Here is a 25,500-nt window from a genome sequence, read left to right as displayed (position 1 = left end):
GCGGCTGTCCCAGCTTCAAACGGTCGAGGCGGGCGGGAGACAGGATGAGCTGGGACGCCATGCAGATGCCCCATGCTTGAGGCGAGCCTTTGAGCTGCACGTCTGGCCATGCTCTCCGCGATCGTTCCAAGATATTGTGCACATTTGCGAAGACCAGGTACTCGACCTCCGATTTCCGATCGGCCCAACAGCCAAAGCTGGAACCATTGGTAGGACGAACGTGTTTTCGTGGCTCCACTTGTGACTTTTGCGAGGCTGCCTTGGTCTCATGACTGATCTCTATGGCTTCGCTTCGAGAGTGTGTGCTGATGGCGGCGGCGACGTGGCTGCCAGGTGCTCGGGCCCAGACGTTCTTCAACCAGCCAAGATGCAGTCTTTTCCAAGTGTCATAGTACTGCTTTCGAGTTGTCTGGCACACTTTCAAACCAAAGTGCTCAGTTGCAGAAACTCGTGCGCCACCCAATTGTTTTACAATTGATCCAGCAAGTCCGAGATGAGGAGCGTTTGCTTCTTCGGCATGGTACTTCAGAGTCACGAGAATCTTTCTGTCGGCCTCTCGTGGTCCAAGGAGTGTTGATGAGCCAGTGAAGAGGCAAAAGAGCGCGGGCCATGCACTCGAAGAACCCCCTTCCCGTCTGATTGAAACAATAGATAGTTGATCTGGCTAGGGAATACAATGGATAGCTGCCAGATGAACGGTCGATTCAGCAAGTCAAGGCGGCCAGCTCCCTTTCAAAGCCAGACTGATATCGGTACTGGGAGATTACACACCGTAGCCTCTGCTTTGAGACTGCAACTGCGGTCATTCCATAATCTTCCTAGAGATGATATGAGCCAACGAGAGGAACATGGGCAACCACGTCCCTGGTGCCAATCGCGGTTCAAGGCGGTTCTGTTCGATGAGATGTCGTTGTCGTCGGTCGAAGATAAGGTATCGTAGTCTCCGGGACGGCTGCTCCCGCCCATGCCGATGCCGACGGCCGACGACTAGCGCATCTAGACGACGATGTAGGCCAAGCGTGAAGACGAACGCGAAGGTGTAAGCTGCTCGAATCGTGGTACCGTCAGAGACACACTTGCTGGATGGACAGGAAGGGGTTTGTGGACGGATAGAAACCGGCGAATTCAACGGTGCACGCCGGCACAACACCCCCTCGATGCGCGAACCAGGAGGACATCCCCGGCCACCGACCGCACGACGAGGGTACTCCGACAGCTACAGAGCGGTACAACGAAAGGTGCTGCTCTGATAGAGCAATCACCACTTCAGCATGTCGCGCCAGCTACCGCATGGCCCGCCGAACGGGTACCGCCATCCGAGCAACAACTCAACCCCCTCCCTCGCGCATAGCGGCAGCAACTCCCAGCTCGCAGGCCCACCCCCGACTTCTCAGAACCGAGTAGTGTCGCGAGCGGAGAAGTTCGAGGATGAGAAGCGGCGCATCGTCGAATCCTGCTTCTCAAAGCTTGATCAGAGTGGGCAGCTGGCCGAGTCCTACATTACCCACATCCGCGTGCAGGAGGATGGCCAGCACCCTTCGAGTCCACCTCCACCGGACAGTGCGCCTGATTCCAAGAAACCACGCCTGATAATCATCGCGGTACGCTCGACGGGAAGGGTGCGCATGCACAAGGCGCGAGAGAACAATAATGGCAGCTTCAGCATTGGCAAGACGTGGAACTTGGAGGAGCTGTCCGCCATCGAGTCTTACTCGAGTAACCCGAATCCACCTCAGAGCGAGAAGGAAGCGCAACACAGAGCATGGGCGGGTGCGGTAGGCTTCGTGGTCACCATCACAAAGCCATACTACTGGCAGGCAGGGACGGCAAAGGAGAAGGAGTTCTTCATTGCGAGCACAGTTAAGATCTACCGCAAGTACACCAAGGGTCAGATTCCGGAATTGAGAGGGTTCGACGAGAACCAAAAGGCGCAAATGCTGGGTTCAATGCCAGGACAGCAGCAACCGCCACAGGGTCCGCCTCCGATGGGCACACAGCCGCAGCCGCCTCCAGAGGATCTCGAACCACCAGTGCCGCCGCAGCCACCTTTCGCACATAGACCGCAAAGTCGAGAAGACAGCCGGTACCGCGGCAGTCCTGGTCCACCTCCTAGTATGAGCGATCGGGGCGGGAGTGGTCCGAACAGCAGGCAGGAATCACCAGCACCATACGGTCAGGCTCTAGCTTCACCTCCGCCCATTCCAAAACCATTCGCGAGTAGCGAAAATCTGCGCTCCAACAGTCGAGAGCCGTATCGGGATCCTCAAAGAGATCTGAGGCCCGGAACATCGCCTGGACCTGGTGGGTATCAGCGCACGCCTCCACCCAATGTGGCTCAAATGCCACGAGCACCGAGCGCACAGTCGTCGAACTCATATATGAGATCAGACAGTCCAGCCAATTTGTCCGTTGCCTCTTCTCGAGGGGATATGCCCAGAAGCCTGCAGCCGGGACCAGTAAGTCCGCGAAAGCCCAGCTATCAGTCCATGGAGAGTGTGACCTCGGATCGCCAAAATCGCGCCAAATCACCGCCTCCGCCCGCAAATGTCAATGGTGGTACGTCGGGTCCTGGCCTGTTCCAGTCCACAAGACAACGATGGCAGGGTCAACAGCCACCGCCCGACCATTACCAGCGGGAACAACAGCCGCCTCAACAAGCGCCTCAGCAAACGCCCCAACTCCCACCACTGGAGACCACCCGTTCCAACACAAGCCAAAAGAGCCAACAACAACAGTCGGCATCAACAGACCGTGCCCCGAAGACGACCGAGAGCGACATGTCATCGCCAGCTATGGGTACGGAAGATGCTGCGGCCTTTGCGGCCATAGGAGGCTTTATGGGTCCAGAGCACTCGGTCGCTGCCGCACCGCCAGCTCAGCCGGTAGCTGCTGTAGATGAGACAACGTCCCCGCCAACACCTGAGAGGTCACAGAAAAGACAGCCCGTAGAAACCCCACATGACGAAGATATGAAGCCTGCACCGTTGTCATCGCGGAACTTCTCAGGACCAACCCCACGGCCGTTTGGTCAAGCTGTGGATGGAGGGAGTGCTTATGCCACGCCAAAAGAGTCCGCAGTCCCTGCTGCACAGAACGGACCGCTTCCTGCTGCACAGGTACGATCGTCATCACCTCCAGCTACTACAAAGTCACCGGATTCCAATCTCGCCATACCTGCTTCCTCCCAACAGTCTCAGTCTCCAGCAGGCCCATCACCTCAGCCCACTCCTGCGGCAGAGACTCCTACGGCAGCCGAGGAGCCTAGATCAGAAGAAGATGCCGAGCCGGAAGAGGAGTATCGACCTGGTCTGGGACCGATGATCAAAAAGAAGGCTGTCGCAGGTCGCTTCTTGCGCGCGGCAAACGCAGCAAATGCATTCAAGCCCCGGCCTGGTGGTGCGGCCGAGAAGATTCTGAAGGCGAAGGCTGAACGTGAGGCTGGTTCGCCTGGCGTGGCAGAGCCGGATGGCATCACAGGAGTCGTACCTAGGCCAGCGCCCGCACCTGCAGCGAAGGAGGCGCCACCGGCTGAGCAGCCCGCTGGGGATGATCTTGCTGTCAAGCCACCGGATGCGGGGAAAGAAAACGAGAGGCAGACTTCTGGTCCGCCACCGAAGGTGGAGGTCTCAAGTCCAATGTCTCCTGCCCGAGGCTATTCTGCTGAGCAGGCTGGGTTCGGTGGCATGGATGGACAAGGCGTGCAGCTCGCGGATGAGCCTGTTCAGCATCTTTCTACTCCAGACCAGCAAACGCAGTCGGAGCAAGAAGAGCGCGAGAGGATCGAGCAAAGAGAAGTCCGCCAACCGCAGGTCAAGGTCAAGCGGCGGAGTGCGATGCAGGAGCAATATCTGGCAGAGCTCGGTATTGACCGATCATTGCTTGCGGACCGAGGACTGGAGTTCGAGACACTGCTCACCGACTTTGGCTGGAATGATGCAGCCCTCTCATCCAAAGCATTAGGTGACATGGAGCACAACCTTCGCCGAGAGCAGGCACGGTTAGAAGCCGGTGCCTGGCTTTCTTCTCCTTCACAGGAAACACAGCTGCGAGAGGAGAGGGAGAAGCAAGTGGCAGCGCTGCTGGACAAAGCCATTCAAGAATGCGACGAAATGGATGGTCTATTGACTATCTATGGCGTTGAGCTTAGTACGCTCAATGATGATATCTCGTACATTGAAGCGCAGAGCCAGGGTTTGCAGGTGCAAGCTGCTAACCAGAGGACGCTCCACACGGAGCTAAGTCAGCTTGTTGGAACACTGAGCCTGGGAAGGGACGTCTTTGAGCCACTTCGACATGCCGAGCTTGGAAGCGACCGGGGTGTCGATGAAGCAGAGCGAGGGCTGGTTAGGCTATACGAAGCCCTGGTGAAGATCGATCCGAGCATACGGCAGGCTGCGAACGGCGCGCGGCCAAAGAGCCGCGGCGACATGAATGAGGGCAGCGAGGTGGCAGGCATGAAGGCCGTGAGGCAGAAACGAGAAGAGTATGGCCGCGAGAGCGACCGCTTCTGCCAGAGGGTGATGCAGCATCTTGACTCGACCTTCAACGCTTCGTTTACCGGCGTCAAGAGCAAGGCTTTGCTGCCCGTCCAGAGTAATCCTGGCATGATGAAGCTGAATCCGGACGCTTTCACTGAGGCCAGGAAAGAGCTATGGATGTACTCGCCGTTGGTGCTTTTCACGAAGGAGCTCAACAGACCAGCGTGGCAGACGATGATGCGCATGTACTACGGCAGCGCGAAGACGCTGTACGCTGATGCTTTTGGCCAGAACGTAGCGTACTGGAAACGCTGCCTCCGCAAGCCGACGGGTGAGGAGGCCGAGCTGCTTTTCACCGCCGTCGAGAGGGAAGACGCAGCCGCCGGCAGTGGTGCGCTGAGCTCTGCTCGCAAGATGACCGTGAAGCGTAGCCAAACCCTCGCGAAAACGCTTCGCAGCGCAAGTGGAGAGAAGAGCGGCAATGCGGACTCTCGTAACACCGGAAGTATGTCGCATTCCGAAGTCTTCTCAGGCGCCGTCGATGAGATGGCTGTGCTGCTTTCGTTCGAGCAGAACTTCGTGGTCGACTTTTTCCATGCTACGAGCTTGGAGACGGCAGACTTCATGGATGTTGTTTCTCGAACGCCTGTCCAGCAGCGGTATGGCACAAATCTGGCGCAGCAGAAACCACTTGATCCGGACCGTGAGATGGCTCGGCTGGTCACTGGAACCATGAGCGAAGTGTTCGGCTTCTTCACCAACGAGCTGTCCAGTCTAGTCGAGTGGTGCGTTAGTGCGGACCCTATCCAAGGTGTAGGCGTTATGGCCTGTCTCACACGACATTCGTTCTTCCTGCAAGATACAAGCCAGGAGTTCCTGATCCAGCTTCTCGACACCCTCAAAGGCCGACTAATGAGCCTCTTCGGCAAGTTCGTCGACGAGCAGGTCCGCGCCATCGAAGACACCAAAGTGAAGATCAAGAAGCGCAAAGGCGTCATCGGCTTCATGAAGACATTCCCACACTTCGCCATGGCCGTCGAGAACACCTTCGCCGCCATCGGCAAAGACGACTACGACCACAACGCCACCTGCATGTACGACACCCGGGTGAAGCTGGACGAAGCGTACGACCGGATCAACCGCGCGATGTTTGATAGTCTCAAAGTCATCGCGAAGGAAAGTCCGGGCGGTGCAGCCGCAGCGCATGGGCAGGCGGGCAAGGCTACGAGCGATGATCCCGAGGATAAAGAGATGTTGAACTATCATGTGCTGATTATTCAAAACATGAACTTTTACATTTCCGAGGTTGAGGATCCGGGACGGGAGAGTAATTTGCCAGAGTGGAAGGGACGGGCGGAGATGGAGAGGGCGGAGGCGATGGAGGCTTATGTTGGGCAGGTCGTTAGGCGGCCGCTTGGGAAGCTTCTGGTGAGTACTACTTCTTCTGCGTCAACGCTCGATGAGCATCAATTGATATTTCTACTTGATAGGACTACCTGGACTCCCTCGACTCAATGAAAGCCTCACACCCGCAGAACCCAAGCTCCGTCACGAGCCGACCAACCTACTCACGCAAAGCAGCCCGCAACGTCCTATCCCAATACGACAGCAAGGAAGTGGCTCGCGGGATCGCCCACTTGCGGGGACGTGTCCAAAAACATTTTGTCCAGGACAATGACGAGCAGCAGAAGTCGAAGGAGCTAGCGATTCTAGTCTGCAAAGAGTGCGAGAGAGCTTACGATCGCACGCTGGACAGGATCGAGGAGATGATTCGAGAACTGTATCCGGTGACGGAAGGGGAGAAGCCTGTGGAGGCGGGGTTCTCGAGGACAGATGTGCAGAGCGGATTCAGCCGGTGAGTGAGGGTGGGCGTGGTGTCTTTGGCATAGCAAGGGTTCGTCTGGCGTTTGGGAGCCGCGAGGCGGTTGGGGATTGGAAAGAGGCACGGCAGCGCTTCGGTTACTATTCATTTCAGCGTATGGGGGTGTACATATGCAGCGTGTACATTCTTGGTCATGAGACGATTGATATTGTCTATGGGTTCGCAGGAATAGGTACGTCTCGTTTCATGATCTCATAGAAGGCAACGGCAGGACCAGCGTTGGTTCGCGTTGCTCGCTTACTTCGCCGTCGTCATCTGGAGGGGCGCGTGTGAGCGGCAGGACATGAGACGAGGGTATGGCGGCATCTTTGCCCAGTGGGTAAGCGCTGCTTGCGTCAGCAGTGGGTTCGAGAATGTCCCTACGACTGTTGGCTCCAAGGCTTCACGGTGTCGATTGATTCCTTGGAGCCTGGGTGCAACAGCTCGATACCGGTCACCATGGTCATGTGCGACACTCCGCCAAGCTGCAAACAGTCTGCACGAAGACGGGTTGTCAGCCGGACCCAAGACGCAAGAGACGACCACACCGGCGAGGCTCGGGAAGAATGAGTCTCCGACCGGTTGGCAAGATCAGCGTCGTCGTGAGGGTGGTCGTTGTCCTTGGCGGGAGTCATTGTGAGCTTTACGAGGCGGAGAGCAGAGCTGAGTCACCGGAGGGAGGATGGATGCATGTACGCTTGTACTTTCTGTGGCCGTTCTCCGGATGAAATGCATGTCAGAAAGGCCGACGAAGATACGAGAGCTCGGATGACTCGAAAACGGCGAGAACGAGCATTGAGGAAGGAGGGGTAGATTCGGCGCGGATGGTCTCGATGATAGTCCGAGTATGTTGTTACTGTATGATCAGCTCATCAGTTGCCGCGCCTTCACGCCCGTCTTCCTTCGTGCAGCAGCCGCAGTGGGCAGCCCTACGCCTTGTCGGCTGAGCGAAAGAACACCTGCTCTGTGCTCAGGCGGGATGCTTGGAGCAACTTTCATGACGTGCGTTTAACACGTATGCCAGAAAGCTTGCTAATATTGTTACCGGAACACCTTGCTCACAGGGCGATCGAGTACTCGACGGCTCCAGCTTCCTTCGCGAACCGGTAAACCAGAACCAACCCACCAGATCACGCACACCGGCGATGGTGGGGCCAAATGAGATGATTGCCAGACTTGGCGCTGCACGCCGGTGACTGTAAGTTGTTCCTCGTCATCGCGGCAACTCAGATATTCGCAATGCTTGCGCAAGCGATCCGTCCAATGCGGATTGGCGCTCGCTTTGCCAGAACAACCGCCGGTGTACTGCTCTGCGCGTGTCCGTCTCTCGACGACGCGAAAAATTGACCGAACGGCGGCGCAGTAAGCCTCCGGCTCGTGCACGCTCAAAATTTAGTGTAGGCGATGCAGGCAACGGTCGAGTAGAGCCAATCAAAAAGACGCTTGCCCAACGCACCCTGCACAGCTCAAACGGCTTTCCAGGCAGTGTTCGAGAGCAGAGCTCACATTGACTCCTCTGTTAGCGCGCAAAGCTCTCCAACAATGCCTGCCTGGGCTGGCGACACAAGCTCTGGTGGTGGTCGCTGCCTTGGCCTTGGTGGGTTCTCTCCGCCTGCGAGGTGTCTAGGTCGGGCGTAGCGCTGCCTAAGGGCTCCAACAGTTCTGCCTTCTGGTGTGAACTGCCACGGGGCGTAGATATAAGGTATAAGTTGGCTTCGCCTTCCCATTCTTTCTTCCTCCCAATCACATACCACTCTGTCTGTTATTCGCCGCCTTGCACAAGCTTGCAGGTGTTGCTACCCAAAGCCAACTCCGCTCACCAATACCATCAGACTCGAGTAGCCGCGTTGGAGCGCTACGTCGAGTACATCTGCACGTTCTCACCAATCGACGCACTGCCGTCGCCCGGATACTTCAGCAAATACGCCCAACAGCCAGCCACCATGCCTTCTTCGCAAGGCAGACAGACCGCGACGCCCGTCATCGTCGAGGTTAGGCCCTCCAACGTGGGCAGCTCGAACGTTGCACCAGCGACCCCGCCCGAGTCGCCCAACACCAAGAAAGCACGCTTCGCATCCACTGTCGTCAACGGTACATCCAGGCCGCTGACGCCCACCGAAGCCTGGTCGCTATACCACTTTGAGACTCACGCACAGAAATGCGCCGACTGCCACGACCCAGCTCGCGCTCTTGCAAAAGGTCAACGGCTATGCGACGCCGGACACGCTCTTGCGCGGGACGTCGCAGAGCACGTCTACCACCAGTCCGGAGAGATCTACAGCAAAGGCGAGGATGACCACAAGCCCGTCCGGGTCGAGATCCACCCTGGGTACAAACATGCCCGGAGTCTGCTACAGGCCATAGACCGGGCACTGAGGTCCAGGAGTCGAAAGGTGCCGATCGTCAGCTATGACCGGAGCTATCCCGTCTCACCCAGACGACGTTCTTCTCCAGACCGACGAGAGGAGAGGCGAGAAGATAGGCGAGAGGAGAAGAGAGAAGACAGGCGAGAGCGAGAACGGAAGTATGAAAACGACAAGTACGAAAAGGTCACCGTCGAGCCCGCCAGTTCAGTCTCCCGCCGCAAGTCTTCGCATAAATCCAAGCGGTACAGCACAGTTGTGGTAGATGATGACGTCGAGGTCACATCTTCCCGCCAACCAGAGCCGAAGCCGCAACCGAAGTCAGAGTCCAGGAAGGGTTCTCTGTACGATGCAGAGATCCAGCGACAGAAGAGAGATAAAGGGTATGTCGTTGAGATTCGAGAGCCGTCTTCCAGAGGACGAGAGCGGGAAAGGGAGCGGGAAGAGAGGAGGAAGGATGAGCGGCAGAGGAGCGGGTACTATTACTGATATACGAGGTTGAGTCGCTCATGGAGGATGAGTTACTGTGATCGACTTGATGGAATGTCCAAGGCCTATGAAGGGTATGAGTTGTCTTCTTCCGGCTGATGGCGGTTGTTCTTGCCTCCCGGTATATGGTTAGAGTAGCCAGTAAATGAGCAGATCGCCTCACGGCTTGATCATGACACACATGATGCTCTTCTCACTCACATGATCGAATCGCTTGTAGGATATTTAGTGGAGGCAGAAGAAGAAGGCGAGCCCAACGCGAAGGAGGAAGACGCGAAACTAGCTGCGCATACTCCCGGCACCAAGCCATTTCGAGCCTCAGTAACAGCCGCGTTCGCTGCTCGCCCAAGTCCACACCTCAACCTGATTTCTAACGACATTGAAACCGATGTATCTCAGTTGATCTCGAGTATGCGGATCAGAAGGAGAATACGCAAAAGATGGAAGCAGACTGGAACGAGGTGCGATATCCCCTCAGTTCCCCTCTTACGGTTCAGCTTCGCATCTGCTGCGCGCTCGAGCACATGCGTTCGAACGATTCCTATGAAGACTGATCATCGAACACAGACGGTCCGGATAGCGCATCCTGGACCATCTCCCAATGCTCCTCCCGGCGTTGTGACAGCGTTCGCGTTCGATACTGCTCAAGAACTGCTGTGGACCGGGAATGAATATGTAAGTGAACACCTTCTGTTGCAGAGCTCACGAGGAGCATAACAAATCTATGGAACACTCTTGGGCATTGTAGGAGGTGCAAATAATTCTCTGGCTGACTGTTCAAGGGCCGCGTCACTTCATTCTACGGCCAGGACCTCCAGCGCTACACATCTTATCGAGGTCACAGCAACAGTGCACCCCGAGGAGCACCGGGTAATGCTCACGTGAAGCAGTTCCTGTTCTGCGAGAAAGGAGTGCTTTCGATCTCGTCGAAAAGCATACACCTCTCGAGCCGCACAGGCCTGACGTTATGGCACCTCTCGTCTCCGGACATGGTCGAATTGCGATGCATGAGCTTCTTGAGTTCGAGCAATGCAGAGATCATCGTCGCAGGCTGCCAAAAGCCCATGTACCGTATCGATGTGGACAAGGGCGCGATCACCGACGCGATCGAGCAAAGTGCACCCGTCGCCTTCACCATGATGAGGCGGGCCAGAGATTTGATCTGCGCTTCTTCTCACGATGGCTCCATCCATCTGCTGGACTCGAAGACGCTTTCTGTTGTTAACAGCTGGAAAGCCTACGCGGGCTCGGTGAACGACATGGACGCGAGAGGCGACTATCTCTTAACATGCGGCTGGGCTCAGCAGCAGCATCATGGACTCGGGCTCGAGCGACTTGTCCGCGTCTACGACCTCAAGAACCAGCGATCAGTTGCTCCAGTCACGTTTGGACAAGGAGCTGCATTCGTTCGCATGCATCCCAAGCTGTCATCAACATGCATTGTTATCTCGCAGAGTGGAGCCATTCAGTCCATAGACGTGCAGAATCCGGATGTCCCAATGATGCGATTCGCGCAGACCTTCGAAGCACAAGTGACCGGCCTCGAGCTCGTGCCGTCCGGCAAAGGCTTCGCGATGACGGACAACCACTGCCAGATCACCCTGTGGGGCTCGTCAACGAAAATGCAATTCACCGAGTTCAGTCGTCCTACGGAGTTCGAGGACACGCCGGCATCCACCAAGCACCTGGACTGGTCCACCGCCGATATTCCGCTGAACATGGTCGGTATGCCATACTACAGAGAAGCCCTTTTCTCGGGACTGCCCAACAGCCTGGTTCATGAAGTTGGCGCACCGCCGGCTAAGTGGGACCCTGCTTTTCTGAGCAGTCTTCGAAAGTTCGAACATGGCATGGTTGGACCCAACCCTCGCACTTCTCGGCGCTACGAGGTCCAAAACACACGGTCGATCAATGGCATGCAACACTCGATCATTGCGCCGAAATTCTTGAGCGAGCAGCGGAAGGATGAAGAAGGTCAATACGAAGTCGACAGGAGGCTCAGTGAAGACGTCAACAAGACGTTGGGTATGCTTACACTGACCAGCGGTCCGCCAGTTTACTACCAGCCGCAGAAAATGGCGTACAGCAAATTCGGCGTCGATGACTTCGACTTTCGCTACTTCAACCAGACGAGGTTCTCAGGTCTAGAGATTCACATCGTCAACTCATACGCCAACCCGTTGCTGCAACTCTTCCGCTTTACCAATGTCATCAGAAATCTGGCACTGCAGCATACAGCGCTGGACTGCAGGCTGGAGAACTGCATGCTGTGCGAGACTGGATTCGTGGTGGACATGCTGGAGAAAGCACAGGGTCTGATCTGCCAGGCAACCAACTTCTTCAAAGCGCTCAGCAAGCAAAACAATGCAGCAGGCCTTGCGATCCTGGAGGAGAACACATTCAACACGCAGCTCACCATCATGATGCAAAACCTGACACGGTATCTGCTCCCGACAATGGATGACAACTTTCGTCGCATTGGCGTCAATGCCTCACAACTGCAGCTTGCTCTTGGCACAATTGGACGAGCGTATAGTGTATGTTCGTCCTGCTCGTACGAGGACTACAAGGACCAGGTCTGGTTCAGCCATGACCTGACATACAGCAAACCGGCGAAGCACAATCAGAGAAACGTACGGCACTACTTTTCTCGGCTCTTGAAAGAGTCGGTGGAGCGGTACGAGCAGCACCGAGGGTGGTGCATGCGGTGTCAGAGCTACAAAGCCATACGATCCCGACGTGCACTATTACGGACGCCTTCGGTGCTGTTGATCAATGCTGCTATCCACACGCCGGAAGCGAAGTCATTGTGGTCCACCCCAGGCTTTCTGCCACGAGAGATCGGTATCATCGTGCACGACGACCAATTCTTCTGCTACGAAGGGCAGGACTTGCAATTGCACCTGCAACGCCGGATTTACGACATCACGGTGTACGAGTTGACAGGAATCATCGCGGATGTATCGATGACAGAGTCGCAGCAGTCTCATCTGGTATCAGTGGTCAATGTCAGTGTGGCCGATCCCGAGCCGACGAAGCGAGACAACTGGCACTTGTTCAACGATTTCATGGTGAGGCCCGTATCTGCGCAGGAAGCGCTGTACTTTGACGCTCGATGGAAGCTTCCATCGGTCATCAGCTACCAAGCCAAAGGCGTCTCACACCATCTCGACGAGTCGTGGAAAGATAGGATCGACACGAGCGTACTTTATCGCAGCAGCACGCAGCCAGCCCTCACACCATCATACCAATTCAGGGCCATCTCACCGCTCGAAAGCCTGCCCAACCAAAACACACACTGCGCTATCGACGCCGAATTTGTCCGCCTCCTGCGCGAAGAAATCGAAATGAACGCCGACGGCAAACGCGCCATCACCCGCCCAGCCCGCTCCGGCCTCGCACGTGTCTCCGTCCTCCGAGGCGACGGCCACGAGCAAGAACTCGCCTTCATCGACGACTACATCGCCATCAACGAGCCCGTCGACGACTACCTGACCCAATACTCCGGCCTCAACCCGGGCGACCTCACCATCGGCATCTCCCACTTCACCCTCGTCAGCTTGAAGGAAGTCTACAAGAAACTCTGGGTCCTGCTGAACCTGGGCTGCAAATTCATCGGCCACGGTCTCAGCAGCGATTTCCGCACCATCAATATCCACGTCCCCGAAGCCCAAGTCATAGATACGCAAGACCTCTTCTCGCTCGGCGAGCGCACGCGGCGGAAACTCTCCCTCCGCTTCCTGGCGTGGTTGCTGCTCGGCGAGGATATCCAGCAGAACCTGGTCGCCGGGCACGACAGCATTGAAGACGCGCGCACGGCGCTGAAGTTGTGGCGGAAGTATCTGGAGTATGAGGACGCGGGGTTGGTGGAGAGGATCAAGGATGATATCTACTACCGTGGCAAGGCGTATGATTTCAAAGTGCCTGTTGGGAGGGATGGGAAGAGGATGCCCGAGACGCCGCATGCGAGTGCGCCTGGGACGCCGGAGAGGAAGCCAGTCGGGGTGGCGAGGATTAACACTCCTGCTAGATCTGACTTTGGGAGTCCGTTGAGGTGAGGGGGAACGAGGTGTCGAAGGGTGGGGTGGGCGCTGAAGTAGTGGTAATGACAGCGTACGTTTGTAGTAGAATCAAACGACTCATTCACATGTCGATACAGGTTCGTCTGCCATCACTTCATTCCTTGACTCGCCTTTGTGTTCTACATAAAGAGCCAGCTACACCATAAAGCCATATATACACTCAAGTCTGCGGCCCGGCCTTAATCACCTCATCCGTCGCCTCGTCAGAATACTTCTTGAAATTCTCGTTAAACAGCTCGCCGAGCTTTGTCACTTCCCCGCTGAAGTCTGCGGTTCCGGTCCAGCTCTTCTTCGGATTGAGCAGCTCATCCGGCACGTTCGTGCACGTCTTGGGCACGTTGAGGTTGAATACATCGTAAGTCTCATACTCGACCTTTGCGAGCTCGCCGCTGTGGATGGAGTCGAGGATGGCACGAGTGTACTTCAGGGGGCAGCGCTTGCCGCCAGTGGTGGCGCCAGCGCCGACCCAGCCGGTGTTGAGCAGCCAGGCGTTGGCCTTGTGCTGGTCGATCTTGTCCGCGAGCATCTTGGCGTAGCGCATTGGGTGCAGGGCTAGGAAGGGCTGAGCGAAGCAAGAGGAGAAGGTCGCTTGAGGCTCGGTCACACCGTCCTCGGTACCAGCCATCTTTGAAGTGTAGCCGGAAATGAAGTGGAACATGGTCTGCTCCTTGGTGAGCTTCGAGATAGGTGGGAGCACACCACGAGCATCGCAGGTCAGCAGGATGATATTCGATGGGTGGTTCTGCGACAGGCATGGAATCTTGGTGTTCTCGATGTACTCGATTGGGTAGGCGCAGCGAGTGTTCTCGGTCAGTGTCGCGTCGTCGTAGTCGACAACACGGGTAACTGGGTCGAAGACAGTGTTCTCAAGGATAGAACCGAACTTGATGGCATTGAAGATATCGGGCTCCTTCTCAGCCGAGAGACCAATGCACTTGGCGTAGCAGCCGCCTTCGATGTTAAATACACCCTTGTCACTCCAGCAGTGCTCATCGTCACCAATGAGGGCACGCTTCGGGTCAGCGGAGAGGGTGGTCTTGCCGGTTCCCGAAAGGCCGAAGAAGACTGTCACGTCTCCGTCTTTACCCTCGTTGGCAGAAGAGTGCAGAGTGAGGACGTCGTGCTTGACTGGCATCTCGTAGAAGAGGACAGTGAAGATTCCCTTCTTCATCTCGCCGGCGTATTCAGTACCGAGAATGACCATCTCCTTCTCCGCGAAGTTGATGGCGACCGATGTAGATGAGGTCATACCCATGGTATATCTGTTGGCCGGGAACGCACCGGCATTGTAGATCACGTAGTCAGGATGGAAGCTTTCGAGCTCTTTCCGAGAAGGCCGGATGAGCATGTTGCGCATGAAGAGAGCATGGTAAGCTCGAGCGCAGACCACACGCACGTTGATCCGGTAGCGCTCGTCCCATCCAGCGTAGCCGTCTACGACATAGATGCGGTTCCTCGTGTTCAGGTAGTCAATGGCACGCTCGCGGTTGATACGCCAAACCTGCAATCACATGTCAGCCAATTCTTGCCGAGAAGCAAGTCGGCTATAAGCTTGGCGAGGGATAATCGTATTGCCGACTTCACGTCCAACGAGTGCGGGGCACCACTGAGCCGACGTCGTGAGCCGTTGCTCCTCCGGCAGAGCGCTGGCATGACGTTGGGAGCTCTCCAATGCGCGCGCGCTTTTCGAGCTTCGTGATGATGCACTTGTGGTGCAATGGTATGGGCAGAAGGATGTCTCGTACTCACATCGGTACTCATGGGCTTATTGACCGGTCCCCACCAAACCTCCTTTTCAGAGCTTTCCTCTTGCACAATACGCTTGTCTGACGGTGATCGTCCTGTTTTTGCTCCGGAGTAGGCTGAAAGCGCACCGCTCGAGGTCATGGCAGACCCAGTCTCGTAGACGAGAGCATCTTCGTAGAGGGCAGGGACGGAAGGGTTGGCAATGATCGAGACGCGGTCGTAGTCGATGTGTGCTCGCTCGTGGAGTTCTTCCTCGAGCTCGGTGTGCTCTGGCTGAGGCCTGAATGTCTGTCAGTGGACATGAACGTATGGTTGTGCGGCAGAGGCTGCCTTACTGGACACCCGAAGGGTGAAGAGCGGTCTGTCATAGTCTTAGTATACGGCCTAGCGAAGAGCAGCTCGACATACATACCTTGTTTACAGGCTGGGACACCATCTTCCCTACTTTGAACTGCCGAAGTGAATCCGAGTGGAAGTTGTTGTGGTCCTGCTTCTGAAGCTGGTTCTTCAGGAAATCAGTATCTTCGTAAGGAACGCCGGGAGTGAGGGTCCGTGTCAAGTTGCTGGGGCGAGCGGCCTTTGTATCTGCTCTGCTTTGCTCTGACATCTGTATCCGACGGCCGCGGCAATCGTTGCTCCACAGGCAGGTAGATCGTCTTGTGTATCGGGGAAAGACGGGTTGATTGGTAGGAGGGAGCTGTCAAGCTAGAGGCACGAAAACGAGACGGGCGTGAGCTCCGGCTGTGATTCCAGCACGGTATCACGGTTTTGCTGGAGGCTCTGTCGAGTTGCGGGAACTGTTGGACGCAGGAAGATTTCACAACGATGAACGTGGGAGGCTCCTTTTATACTACACGCTTCGGCGGAAAGGAGGAGGGCGCTGCCATCTGGTCGTAAGACGTAATGTCAAATTCACGTGTTCGTCATCACGACTCAATCTCACATTGCGGGGTGTGGGGAGGCAGAGCGAGCCTTCGGACACCTTCCGATTCTGTGCCTGTGCCCCTTGTCCTTCCACGCCACTCGTCTTGACGTACCGAGCGACAGCAGCTGCATGCTTCTAGGACGAGATGCCGCGGGACGAGATGGTCACCTTGGGACTCGGTGGGCAGGGAGCAAAGCAAGTCGCAGCCATCTATGGGGTTCCCCAGGAGCCGAACCAAGTGCCGGAGCTGCTCTCACATGTTGTGCATTATCACCGGATGAGAACGGCGAAACGCAAGCGAGCACGCGAGGTAAGGCTGCTGCTTGCAAGAGGTAGGGAAAGCTACGTCCAAGGCCAGCTTCATCTACCCGGTCTCCTTCGAACGGCAGCCAGCCTCGCCATTCAGAGCCACAAGATATCCTCGATCATTCATCTTGTCTTTGGTTCAATACTGTCTGCTTCATGTCAGAAGAACAGAACAAGGGATCACTCCGGCACTTCTACAAGCGGTTTGTCATGAGCTCAACGAGCGGCAGTACAGATGAAGAGAATTACTAACTTCGTGTGTGTCAACGGCATGGCGACTGCCTCAGCTCCTGGGATGTCTAGCGATCAACGCAACATTGATCTTCGCGGGCCTAGACCCTTGTAGTGAGAGCATCGAACTCATGGTACGTTGACGAGGATAGGACTCTAGCTTCTGGACATTATCCATGGTCGACCGGAAAACACTCCCGGAATAATGTTGAATGTCTGGCAGGGCAGGCTCGTCGCCTACCAGTCGGAGCAAGACCTCTGTTGCCCCAAGGGCTTCTTGCTCACCAATTGCTGGAAGGTACTATGCATCAACAGGACCCAGGATGCGTGGATCACGTGCAACTGATATGGCCAGCTTTTCCGAGGCTTGGAATCCGTGGACTTTCCCAGAGGCCGCAAAAATGGCCGAGAAGGCAAGGTTCACTCAGAGTGAATTCCATCGTTGCCGGGCTTTACTCCTCGATGTAGCAGGGACATAGTCTCAACTGCGGTCTGCTCAAGTATTTGCTCGTATCAACTTCACTTCGACAGTACCCTCGGACGACGAACTCGATGAGAGCAGTCCCAGCTTCGGACAAGCCGTGGAGAATATTCTGTTGAGGCTTCTCAACTGTATGAGACGGTAGCGGTGTGCATCAGGCCATGCGCAAAAAAAAAGTACAGCCTCAAGCTGAAGCTCAGGTGATCGTCAGCTTCGTGGTTACATTGGTAGGTTCGTGGATTCACTGTCCGTCTATACGAGCGCTCGACGAAAACTTGATCCAAGTCAGCATACTCGTATTGGAATTTAAAAGATTTCTTGGACCGCAATTCATTGCACATCAACAGAACACATCAACTTCTCCGAGAATCGACACCACACAACCCACATCCCCCAACAAAACCACCACCATGCAACTCCTCCTCACCAACCTCGCCCTGACAGCAGCAACCTTCCTCCAAGTCTCCGCCCAAGCCTGCTACCCCAGTTACTGCGGCTGGCAACTCGTCAACAACCAGGGCAAGTATCCCACTAGCCACGTCTTTCCCACCACCTCTCACTGACTCCATCCCAGGCTGGACACAAAGCGAAATCGCCCAACGCACCTGCGGCCGCAGCGACACTTGCGGCGGCCGAGAGTGGAACACTGTCTTCCACTTGGGGCTGGTTGGGGGGTTCAGTGCCGCGGGGTTCTGTAGTAGTGGGTGTTATGATGAAGGGGCGGATGCGCCTTGTGGTGCTGGGGGGGCTTGTCATTGAGCAGGGTTGATGGATTGCGGTCTCGGTTTTGCAGAGATGTTTGGGCATGAGTTGCCGGAGCTGGCGTTGAGAAGGTGAAAATGTGTCTTGCATTGGGAGATACGGGGCTGAGGGCCGGAAATAGATAGATCTCCTGATCCATGGCATGCAGGTGATGTCTCCTGATATTCCTGGCAATCTCGCAAGTCTAAGTTCTTTGAGCTGGAATCCAGGCCTTGCATTTTCTTAAACACATCTGCCCACGTTCGCACAGGTGGCAGGACGTTCACTGGTTTGGGCGCATGATTGAACAGCGCCTTAAGTGTCATAGTGGAACAGGCTAGAGACATCACCGTCTGGCTTCTATCTGTTGGCTGTGTCGAGTGGTCCGATTGTCCACTTCATGCCCCGTCTGGCGTGACGATAGGTCCGCCGTGGAACGATGTCTCGCGTCCATCATGCCATGGCGTGTCCGTACACGAGGTAAGGGGGTAATATACAACGGACGCAGCGCCGTTGCTGCTGGGTGATTGCACCATCGACGCACACCTCCAGACTCCTCGCCAACAGACCACCCAGCCTCAAAGCCTTTCCTCACAATGCCGGTCACTCTCCTTAATAGCATGCTCTTCCTCGCCACCCTCCACTCCGCCCTCGCAAACCCCGAACCAGCCGAAGCAAAACAGTAATCCCCCCTCCCATCCACCATACACGCTACCATCTCACTAACCCCTTCCAAAAGCGCCCTCTACCCCCGCTCCTGGCCCGTCTACTCCTACTCCGCCGATGTCAACTCCATCTACATCGGCGGTGATGTGAGCAGCTACGTCCCTTCCGCTTCGTCCGTGGTTGGGGGATCGTACGATCCTTCCGTCGTGCCGTCGGCGGCGTTGTCCGAGGTCGTTGGAGCCTCATCAGCAGTAGGCGGACAGGTGTACTCGTCCTCGATGCCTGGGTTGTCGTCAATGGCTGCTGGGGTGACTGGATCGGCGAGTGCTGGGCCAGCGCCAACGCCGCGGCCGAGCGGGGGATCAGGTGGCGGTGGCGACGATGGCGGGCAGAATCCGAGGCCGGCACAGCAGCAGCAACAACAAGCCAACAGCAACGACGCCTCCACAAGCGGCGTTCCAAGCCCGGCTGATCTGAACGGCGCGTCGCCTCTTCCTCCTCTAGGCGTGGGCTCGATGGTGGTCCTCGGGGCTTTGGTCGGGGTCGTGGCGGTGGCTCTCTGAGACGGGCGTGGAGTCTGCTCTGCTCGCATGTCGCTGAGAGGCATGCCTGAGGAGCCGGAGTTTGTTCGCATGGCCGGATAGAAATGCTCCGGCAGAGTGCGGTATCTGCCTCTCGTCATCGTGGTACATTGAGGCTGGGTGGGGTGGAAACCAGTGTCGAAGGCGAACATATACGATCGATGTACTTACCACCCCGATACCAAATTATGCGTCTACGCCATCTTCTTGCTCCCGTGGTCCCAGCAGATACCTACGAAAGAGCGACCTACCGTAACTTGACAAAGAGAGGACTGCAGACTCAGCTCACATACTCGAGATCTTCGTATGATACACACCCCTCCCACTTCCCTCAGCGCTCTATATGCAACAAACATCATATGCAGATTTCCGCCGACCTCCAACAGTTCGTCATCAAAACCGCCCAATGCCCTTGCTTCCAAACCCCCCAAAAGCCCCGAGTCCCACAACGCCAACCCAATTCAAACAAAGGAGTTTCTCCAAGAGCGGACGAGTATCCAACCCGACCCCTGACCCAGCCCAAGATGCTGCCAACCATGCTCCGGCGCCGATGCGGAAGGCAGTCCTGTCGGGTTTCTAGATGGCGCGCGTGCGCGGTGTAAATGCTTTTATGCTGGTCGTGTTGTGTGCGTCGTTCGTTCGGCGGTGTAGTGTGCGCGGTGGTGGTGGTGGAGCCGCGCTGCGTTTCCAAACCCATCTCCTTCCTGAAAGAGCGGTGTGGCTCCAGTGTGTGGCACTCGATCGAAGTCGGAGAGCGTGATGCGGCGACATCTTTGGCCATCAAAGCCGGTCCGGAAACTCGGGCGCACGATACTGCTCAGCCCTCGACCCCCTCCTCGAACCCACGCTCACCCCAACCCCAACCCCCCACCCACCCCTCTTCTTCCCATGACGATGTCTCAACCCAGCCCACTAGCCCGAACTAATCACCACCCTCGCGCCCTCCTTCCCCAGCACCCCCCTCTCCTTCTCCTTCCCCTTCGGACTGCGCTCCCTACCCCTCTTCCGCGACAGGAAACCCAACATCCCCGTCCCCTTCTCCTCCCTCCTGGCGCCAGCCTCCTCTTTCGTCGGCGTAACCATCCCTTGGCTCTGATTCGCCATCTCGCTCCAGCTGCCTTGCTCGTTGAGCACGACTTGCACCCCGCCGCCCATCGACGTGCTGCGGGCTGCGCCGCGAGGCCGGTGCGCGCGGGTTTGGGAGTTCGTGGAGGGGAGGGACGCGGTTTCGTCGTAGCGGATTTTGCGGTTGCGGGCGGATTGCGAGGGTTGGCGCGGGCGGGAGGTGGAGCGGCGGGAGGAGGATTTCTCGGGGATGGCGGGGGCGGGTTGCGAGGTGGGTGGGGGAAAGTATTCTTGTGGTTGTTGTTGCTGCTGGGGCTGAGAAGTGGGCATGTTCTCGGTAAGGGCGTTGATGGGCAAAGGTGGTGAGCCGTCGGGTGAGTGGGTGGAGGAGCGGGTTCGTGAGACGTTGGCGGGGGTTTGGGAGCGTGGTGTGGGTATTGAGCGTGCTTGTTCTGGTCGTGGTCGGTGTGGTAGGACGGGTTCCGGCCCCTTTTCGCCTTTTTGCCGTGTCGGTGATGGAACTGTGGCGGCGGATGGCGAGTCTCCTTGGACGACCGGACTTCGTTGTTCCGGTAATATGGTGTAGTTGAACGGCTCAAAGTACTGCTCGATCATCTTGTGCAGCTCCTCCGTCCGGATCTCCTGCTGCGTCGCGTCCTCGCGCAGCTCCGCTCTTGGCTTCTGCTTTCTCGCTCTCGCCTCCAATGGCGCCTCTTCCAGTAGCAGCTCCTCCAGATCATACGTGGCATCAAAGTTCGTCTTCTCGCTCGACGGGCAAAACACAGGCTCCACCTCTTTCCGCTCCAGCGCCTCGAAATCAATCTCCCGAAAGAACGGATTATCCGTAAAACTCTCCCAGCTCGCCGCTCCTATCCGCAGCGTCTTGTTCTTCTCCAACAGCGAACTGATCGCATGCAGACAAGGCATCGACACCGGCGGTGAAGTGACCGGAAACGCCGGATCCGCCTTCACAATCGCCTGCGCCAGGCCATCCTGCGTATTCGACTCAAACGGCCGCTTGTTGTAGATGCACTCGTAGAACGTGACACCCATCGACCACCAATCCACCTCCGACTGATACCCTCTCCCCGTATACACTTCCGGGGCCAGATATGCCAATGTCCCGGATTTGCTCGTCAAGGGTCTGGTCAGGGAGAAATCTGACGCCACGTTGAAGTCCGCCAAGTGGACATGTCCTTCCGCGTCCAACAGCACATTATCCGGCTTCACGTCTCGGTGCACCACCCTCTGCTTGTGGATATAGCGCAGCGCGCACGCCAGCTCGGCCATCCAGAACCGCACCGCCTCTTCCGTAAAGGTCTTGCGTGAGATGTGAAAGCGCAGATCGCCGCCGTTCATGAGATCGACTACCAGATAACTGTACTCATCGTTAGCCCAACCACCCTCCATCCCCTCATTCAACTCAGAGAGTGGACTCACAGATACTCCATATCCTGAAAACTATACCGCAAATTGCACAAAAACGGATGGTTCAAATGCTCCAGCATCTTCCTCTCCCGGATGATATTCCTCACACTCTCGCTGCGCACAATCTCTTCCTTTCGTATGTACTTCAGCGCAAATGTCAAGCCGGTGTCTTTCCGCTCGACGATGCGGACCTTGCCAAAGGCGCCCTTGCCGACGACGCGCAGGAGGCGGAAGTGGTTGAGGTTGACCTCGTCGGTGAGGACGATGGGCTTGCCATTGGAGTTGCCCATTGGTGGTTATGGATGTTGGGGTGTGCCGGGGGGGAGGGGCGGTAATGACTGGATAGTCCTCTTGGGGGAGACTGGGTGCGGACGTTTGATGGGTGGGAAGCTATCTCTGCAGAATCATAGCTGGCGGGCGGTATCGAGCGGAGGGGTTAGAGGGCGTTATCGTCGCCACTACTCCGGCGTTTGCGTTGGCGGATGGGTCGGGTAGGATTTGGTAAGGTGCTGCCGGCGGTACAGAGAAGGTGGGTTGGCGCAGACGTGGTGTAGCACAGGAGGTCGCACAGCAGCAGCCCTGGTCCCGAGCAGTCGGGCGGAGGCAGTTTGAAGGCGGGCAGGTGCACGATCTGGCGGCCAAGAGATGGATGTCAGAGGCTCCGCTGTCTAGCTAGCGATCCAATTCCTACCGACGATCTGGCAAGGAACAGCGAGCGATCGGAGGAGGTGATGATGTTGTGGCTCAAGGAGCTGGATGGTCTGGATTGCGGAGGTACAGAAAGACTTGAGAGCCTCAAAGTATGTAGCAGAACATTCACTCTCTCTCTCCCTCCCGACAAAGACCCGAGGAAAAGACTCGTCCTCCCACGCTCGAGGCGGTGGAGCTGTCGGTGACACACGCAGCAAGGCAAGTCGCCTGAGTCGTGCAACCGTCCACGCTAGAAGGCTCAATCTCCGATGCGCACGTTTCTTCCCTCTCACCCTTCCTGTCCTCCCTGAACCTTCCCTTCCACCAAGGTCCAAGGGCCCCGAAGAGCGACAGAGCCGCGTTTGACGCCCCGTCTGCTCGGGTCACTGCCGTCTCTCCCAAAGGTCCTCCTGCCTCTTCCAGCCTGGCGCCGTATCACCAATTCCTCAGCCAAGGCTCGCCAGTCATGTTTTGGCTACTGTCCCCGCAGAGATCTTCACGGGCGATCAAACACTTTCGCTCGTCATTCGGAGAATCCCATTGCTGAGCCTTCTTGCCTTTCCATCCACATCAAGACCACAGTGCCACGACTCGCAAACACACAAATCGTGCGAAAACAGAGTTCACAAAGTGGAGCCCGCCCTACGCCCCTCCCACGCTTCTCGCACGTGGCCTTTCTGCAAGCCACAAGCCAATCACATCCTTCCATAGAACTACGACTCCAACTTCGAAATTCCATCACTTCTGAATCTCGGCCTCGAAAACAAAAGCCAAAACTTTACCGAAATTAGCTGCTCTGGCGCTGCGAAAGTTGTTCTGGAAGGGCGCCACTCGCTGTTCTGTTCGGAGGAGTATGGTCAGAGTCATGCTAGCGCTCCGTTCCGCTGGGAAAGGTGAGATGAGATGAAACCATGGCACGTGTCGAAACCACGGCTAGCTAGCACTGGTGAGGTGAGGGTATACCGAGGACCGCTATACGGATTTGATGAGCGGAGAACACGAGCAGATGTCGACGAATACAGCGTCAGCACATGTGGGGCGGTGAGAAGCATGAGAAGGACTTCATCATATACCACATCTCCGTAGACCATGCATCTGCTGAGCTTCAAGCTCCCGAGCAAAACAAAAGCCATCCCAGCCCATTCGTCCATCCAATCCAAGCCCCGCTGTGCCATGATCCTCCCGCCATCCGATCGCCGAGCCTACAAACAAGCCCTAGAACCAAAAACCAAAAACCATAACTTTACGCAAAAAGAACCCCCACGAAGCAGCATCAGCGCATCCTAAAACCCAATCTCGCACGTGGCAGCGCAAGCCACCGCACCCTCTTCTCTCCCCTACACTAATTGCCCTGCCTTACCCTCGTCTCGAGGCTGTGAGCATCAGACGAGGAAACCTTCCAGAAAGCGAATAGAACACAACGTACAAGGACGCAAACAAGAGAGGAGAGATTTGTTCCCGCGCTATTGCCCAGGATAGCACAGATGAAGTAGGAGTGGCTCATCAGAGGGATCAATCACACGCGGTCCTGCAAGGCGCACTACACCTCGTCCATGGTACCCGCCGGCTCGTCGTCGTCCTCGTCATCGTCGAAGCTGCCGACGCTGCTCATCTCGTCGCTGTCGTCCGTGTCGTTGCCCGCGTCGTCGATTTGTTCGCGCGTCGCGTATTTGGTTACGTATTCTGCCCCCCATCTCATTAAACCAGGCTCTGCGACAAGGGTGGTCGGGGTATAGTAGTGTGCTCACCCTTGACCTTCGCCTCATATCCCTTGGGTTCTCGCATCATCAACGCGGCTGCCTCGCCGTTGAGCGGGTCGGTAGGGTTGGGGTAGCGCAGGAGTTGGGGCAGGAAGACTTCGAAGATGTTGATCATGTCGTACATGGGCGACCAGGTCTGGTTGATGACGTCGAGGCAGACGCTGCCGGAGCTGCAACACACGCATAAGTCGCTGCGGTGGGAAGTGGCAGGGCTGGACACTTACAGCTCATCGATGTTGGGGTGGAAGATGCGGTTCACGAAACCTATGCTCGGGCTCTTGTATGGATATTGATCGGGCAGCTCGACGTGGATCTTCCAGAGGCCGCCTTCGAAGGGTGCTGCGACTGTGGTCAGCACCATCTTTCACGGAGGGCTCCCAGTGGTGGTAGACGTACTCTCTGTTGGTCCCTTGAAGCGCACGTAGAACTCTTGCCTGATCACCAGTCAGCACCTCTCTCCCCGGTAAGTATACGTATAGTATTTCACATACACTGCATACAACGTCAGCACCATTCATCGCCATACCAAGGGACTTCCAAAGACCTACTATTGTCATTGACCAGAGTAACCTCATAATCACTCATCAACCTGCCCAGTCGTCAGCCAACACCACTCTCAATCCACATCCCATGTCTGCAGCATACATCTTCATCACCTACAGCCCACCGACATGTCAGCATCCTTTCCACATGCTCCTAGAGCATCTGGGGATATACGCACATCCGTCTCAATCCGTCGCTTGGGACTACTCATCGTGCCGCCCGCGTCCGCCGCCGCTCTTCTCGCTGCTTGGGATGTTCACCACCGCCTGGAAGGCTTGCTCTGCTGGCTGATCGGAGGGTGTGCTCGGACGGTTGCGCTCTGTGGTCGTGGGTTGATGCGAGATGTTCGGGGGATGCGATTGGCTTGCTCGACTTCACTTTTGCTTTCACTCTCCCTCCACTCTTTCGGCGGCTTCGGAGAGCAGGTGATCTGTTCTGTTGCTGCTGCGGCTCCGGACACGATGTTTGCTTTGTCCTTCTGAAGTAGGTAAGGTAGTGGCACAGATAGCGGTTACACCAAAGCCTTGATGGTAGGTCTCAACAGGCGAGCAGTTGATCAGGTCAGGAAGCGGGTAGCAGAGGAAGTCGGCAGCTCAGAGGGCGGGTGATCGATCAGGTGGTATGGCAAGTTGACTCAGATGGTGTGGAGGTTATCGGGGGAGCTGATAAGCTGCTTAGGTTGTGAGCTGTCAAACCTGGAAGCCGGCTTGAGGTCCAGTGGTGGCACGCGGTTGCGTATGATGACCTATCGTCCGCATGGGGTGAGCTCCGAGAGCGGCAGGCACGAGCTGGAGCGGGGAGGAAAGTCACGACGTGGTATAAGAGTTCTTCTTTCCTTGCTATGATTGTGGTATACATGCACAGACTGTTTTGATGGCCAGAAGAGCCGGCTCCATGCAAGTATACTCTATAACACCGAAGCGGTGAGGTTGCCATCCTTCGTCCTTTCATTCATCCCATTCCGGCATCGCAATGCCTGGACTGGACCTCGGCGGAGACAGCCGCGTCTTCCAGTATCAACTCCACGACGTATCTCTGTTCACACCTGTTCTTCACGGTAATCG

At 56.5% G+C, this 25,500-nt stretch overlaps 7 protein-coding genes across 7 annotated transcripts; 4 read left to right on the top strand and 3 right to left on the bottom strand.

Annotated features, from left to right (window-relative positions):
* Positions 1-1,271: 1,271 nt before the first annotated feature.
* Positions 1,272-6,337, top strand: LTR77_007733 (uncharacterized protein; the record flags this gene model as incomplete). Its single annotated transcript, XM_064804970.1, has 2 exons — positions 1,272-5,906; positions 5,969-6,337. The coding sequence occupies 2 exons, from the start codon at positions 1,272-1,274 to the stop codon at positions 6,335-6,337; spliced, it is 5,004 nt and encodes a 1,667-aa protein (XP_064656812.1).
* A 1,945-nt stretch (positions 6,338-8,282) lies between these two features.
* On the top strand, positions 8,283-9,191 carry LTR77_007732 (uncharacterized protein; the record flags this gene model as incomplete). The annotated part of the gene is made up of 1 exon (XM_064804969.1): positions 8,283-9,191. One exon carries the CDS (start codon positions 8,283-8,285, stop codon positions 9,189-9,191), a length of 909 nt encoding a protein of 302 aa, XP_064656811.1.
* Positions 9,192-9,392: 201 nt separating this feature from the next.
* Positions 9,393-13,249, top strand: PAN2 (poly(A)-specific ribonuclease; the record flags this gene model as incomplete). Its single annotated transcript, XM_064804968.1, has 2 exons — positions 9,393-9,866; positions 9,974-13,249. The coding sequence occupies 2 exons, from the start codon at positions 9,393-9,395 to the stop codon at positions 13,247-13,249; spliced, it is 3,750 nt and encodes a 1,249-aa protein (XP_064656810.1).
* Positions 13,250-13,433: 184 nt separating this feature from the next.
* Positions 13,434-15,626, bottom strand: PCK1 (Protein kinase C-like 1; the record flags this gene model as incomplete). Its single annotated transcript, XM_064804967.1, has 4 exons — positions 13,434-14,774; positions 15,023-15,299; positions 15,355-15,380; positions 15,432-15,626. The coding sequence occupies 4 exons, from the start codon at positions 15,624-15,626 to the stop codon at positions 13,434-13,436; spliced, it is 1,839 nt and encodes a 612-aa protein (XP_064656809.1).
* Positions 15,627-18,299: 2,673 nt separating this feature from the next.
* LTR77_007729 (uncharacterized protein) lies at positions 18,300-18,932 on the top strand (the record flags this gene model as incomplete). The annotated part of the gene is made up of 2 exons (XM_064804966.1): positions 18,300-18,385; positions 18,443-18,932. The coding sequence occupies 2 exons, from the start codon at positions 18,300-18,302 to the stop codon at positions 18,930-18,932; spliced, it is 576 nt and encodes a 191-aa protein (XP_064656808.1).
* Positions 18,933-19,862: 930 nt separating this feature from the next.
* On the bottom strand, positions 19,863-21,733 carry PKC1_1 (Serine/threonine kinase; the record flags this gene model as incomplete). Its single annotated transcript, XM_064804965.1, has 2 exons — positions 19,863-21,393; positions 21,456-21,733. The coding sequence occupies 2 exons, from the start codon at positions 21,731-21,733 to the stop codon at positions 19,863-19,865; spliced, it is 1,809 nt and encodes a 602-aa protein (XP_064656807.1).
* Positions 21,734-23,673: 1,940 nt separating this feature from the next.
* ubc8 (ubiquitin-conjugating enzyme E2 H) lies at positions 23,674-24,254 on the bottom strand (the record flags this gene model as incomplete). The annotated part of the gene is made up of 3 exons (XM_064804964.1): positions 23,674-23,816; positions 23,882-24,063; positions 24,118-24,254. 3 exons carry the CDS (start codon positions 24,252-24,254, stop codon positions 23,674-23,676), a joined length of 462 nt encoding a protein of 153 aa, XP_064656806.1.
* Positions 24,255-25,500: the final 1,246 nt, after the last annotated feature.

This window comes from Saxophila tyrrhenica (assembly GCF_035928015.1).
Source record: "Saxophila tyrrhenica strain CCFEE 5935 chromosome Unknown scaffold_12, whole genome shotgun sequence".
NCBI lineage: Eukaryota > Fungi > Ascomycota > Dothideomycetes > Mycosphaerellales > Extremaceae > Saxophila > Saxophila tyrrhenica.
Note: the sequence above shows the minus strand (reverse complement) of the source record. Positions and strands in the feature narration are given on the sequence as shown.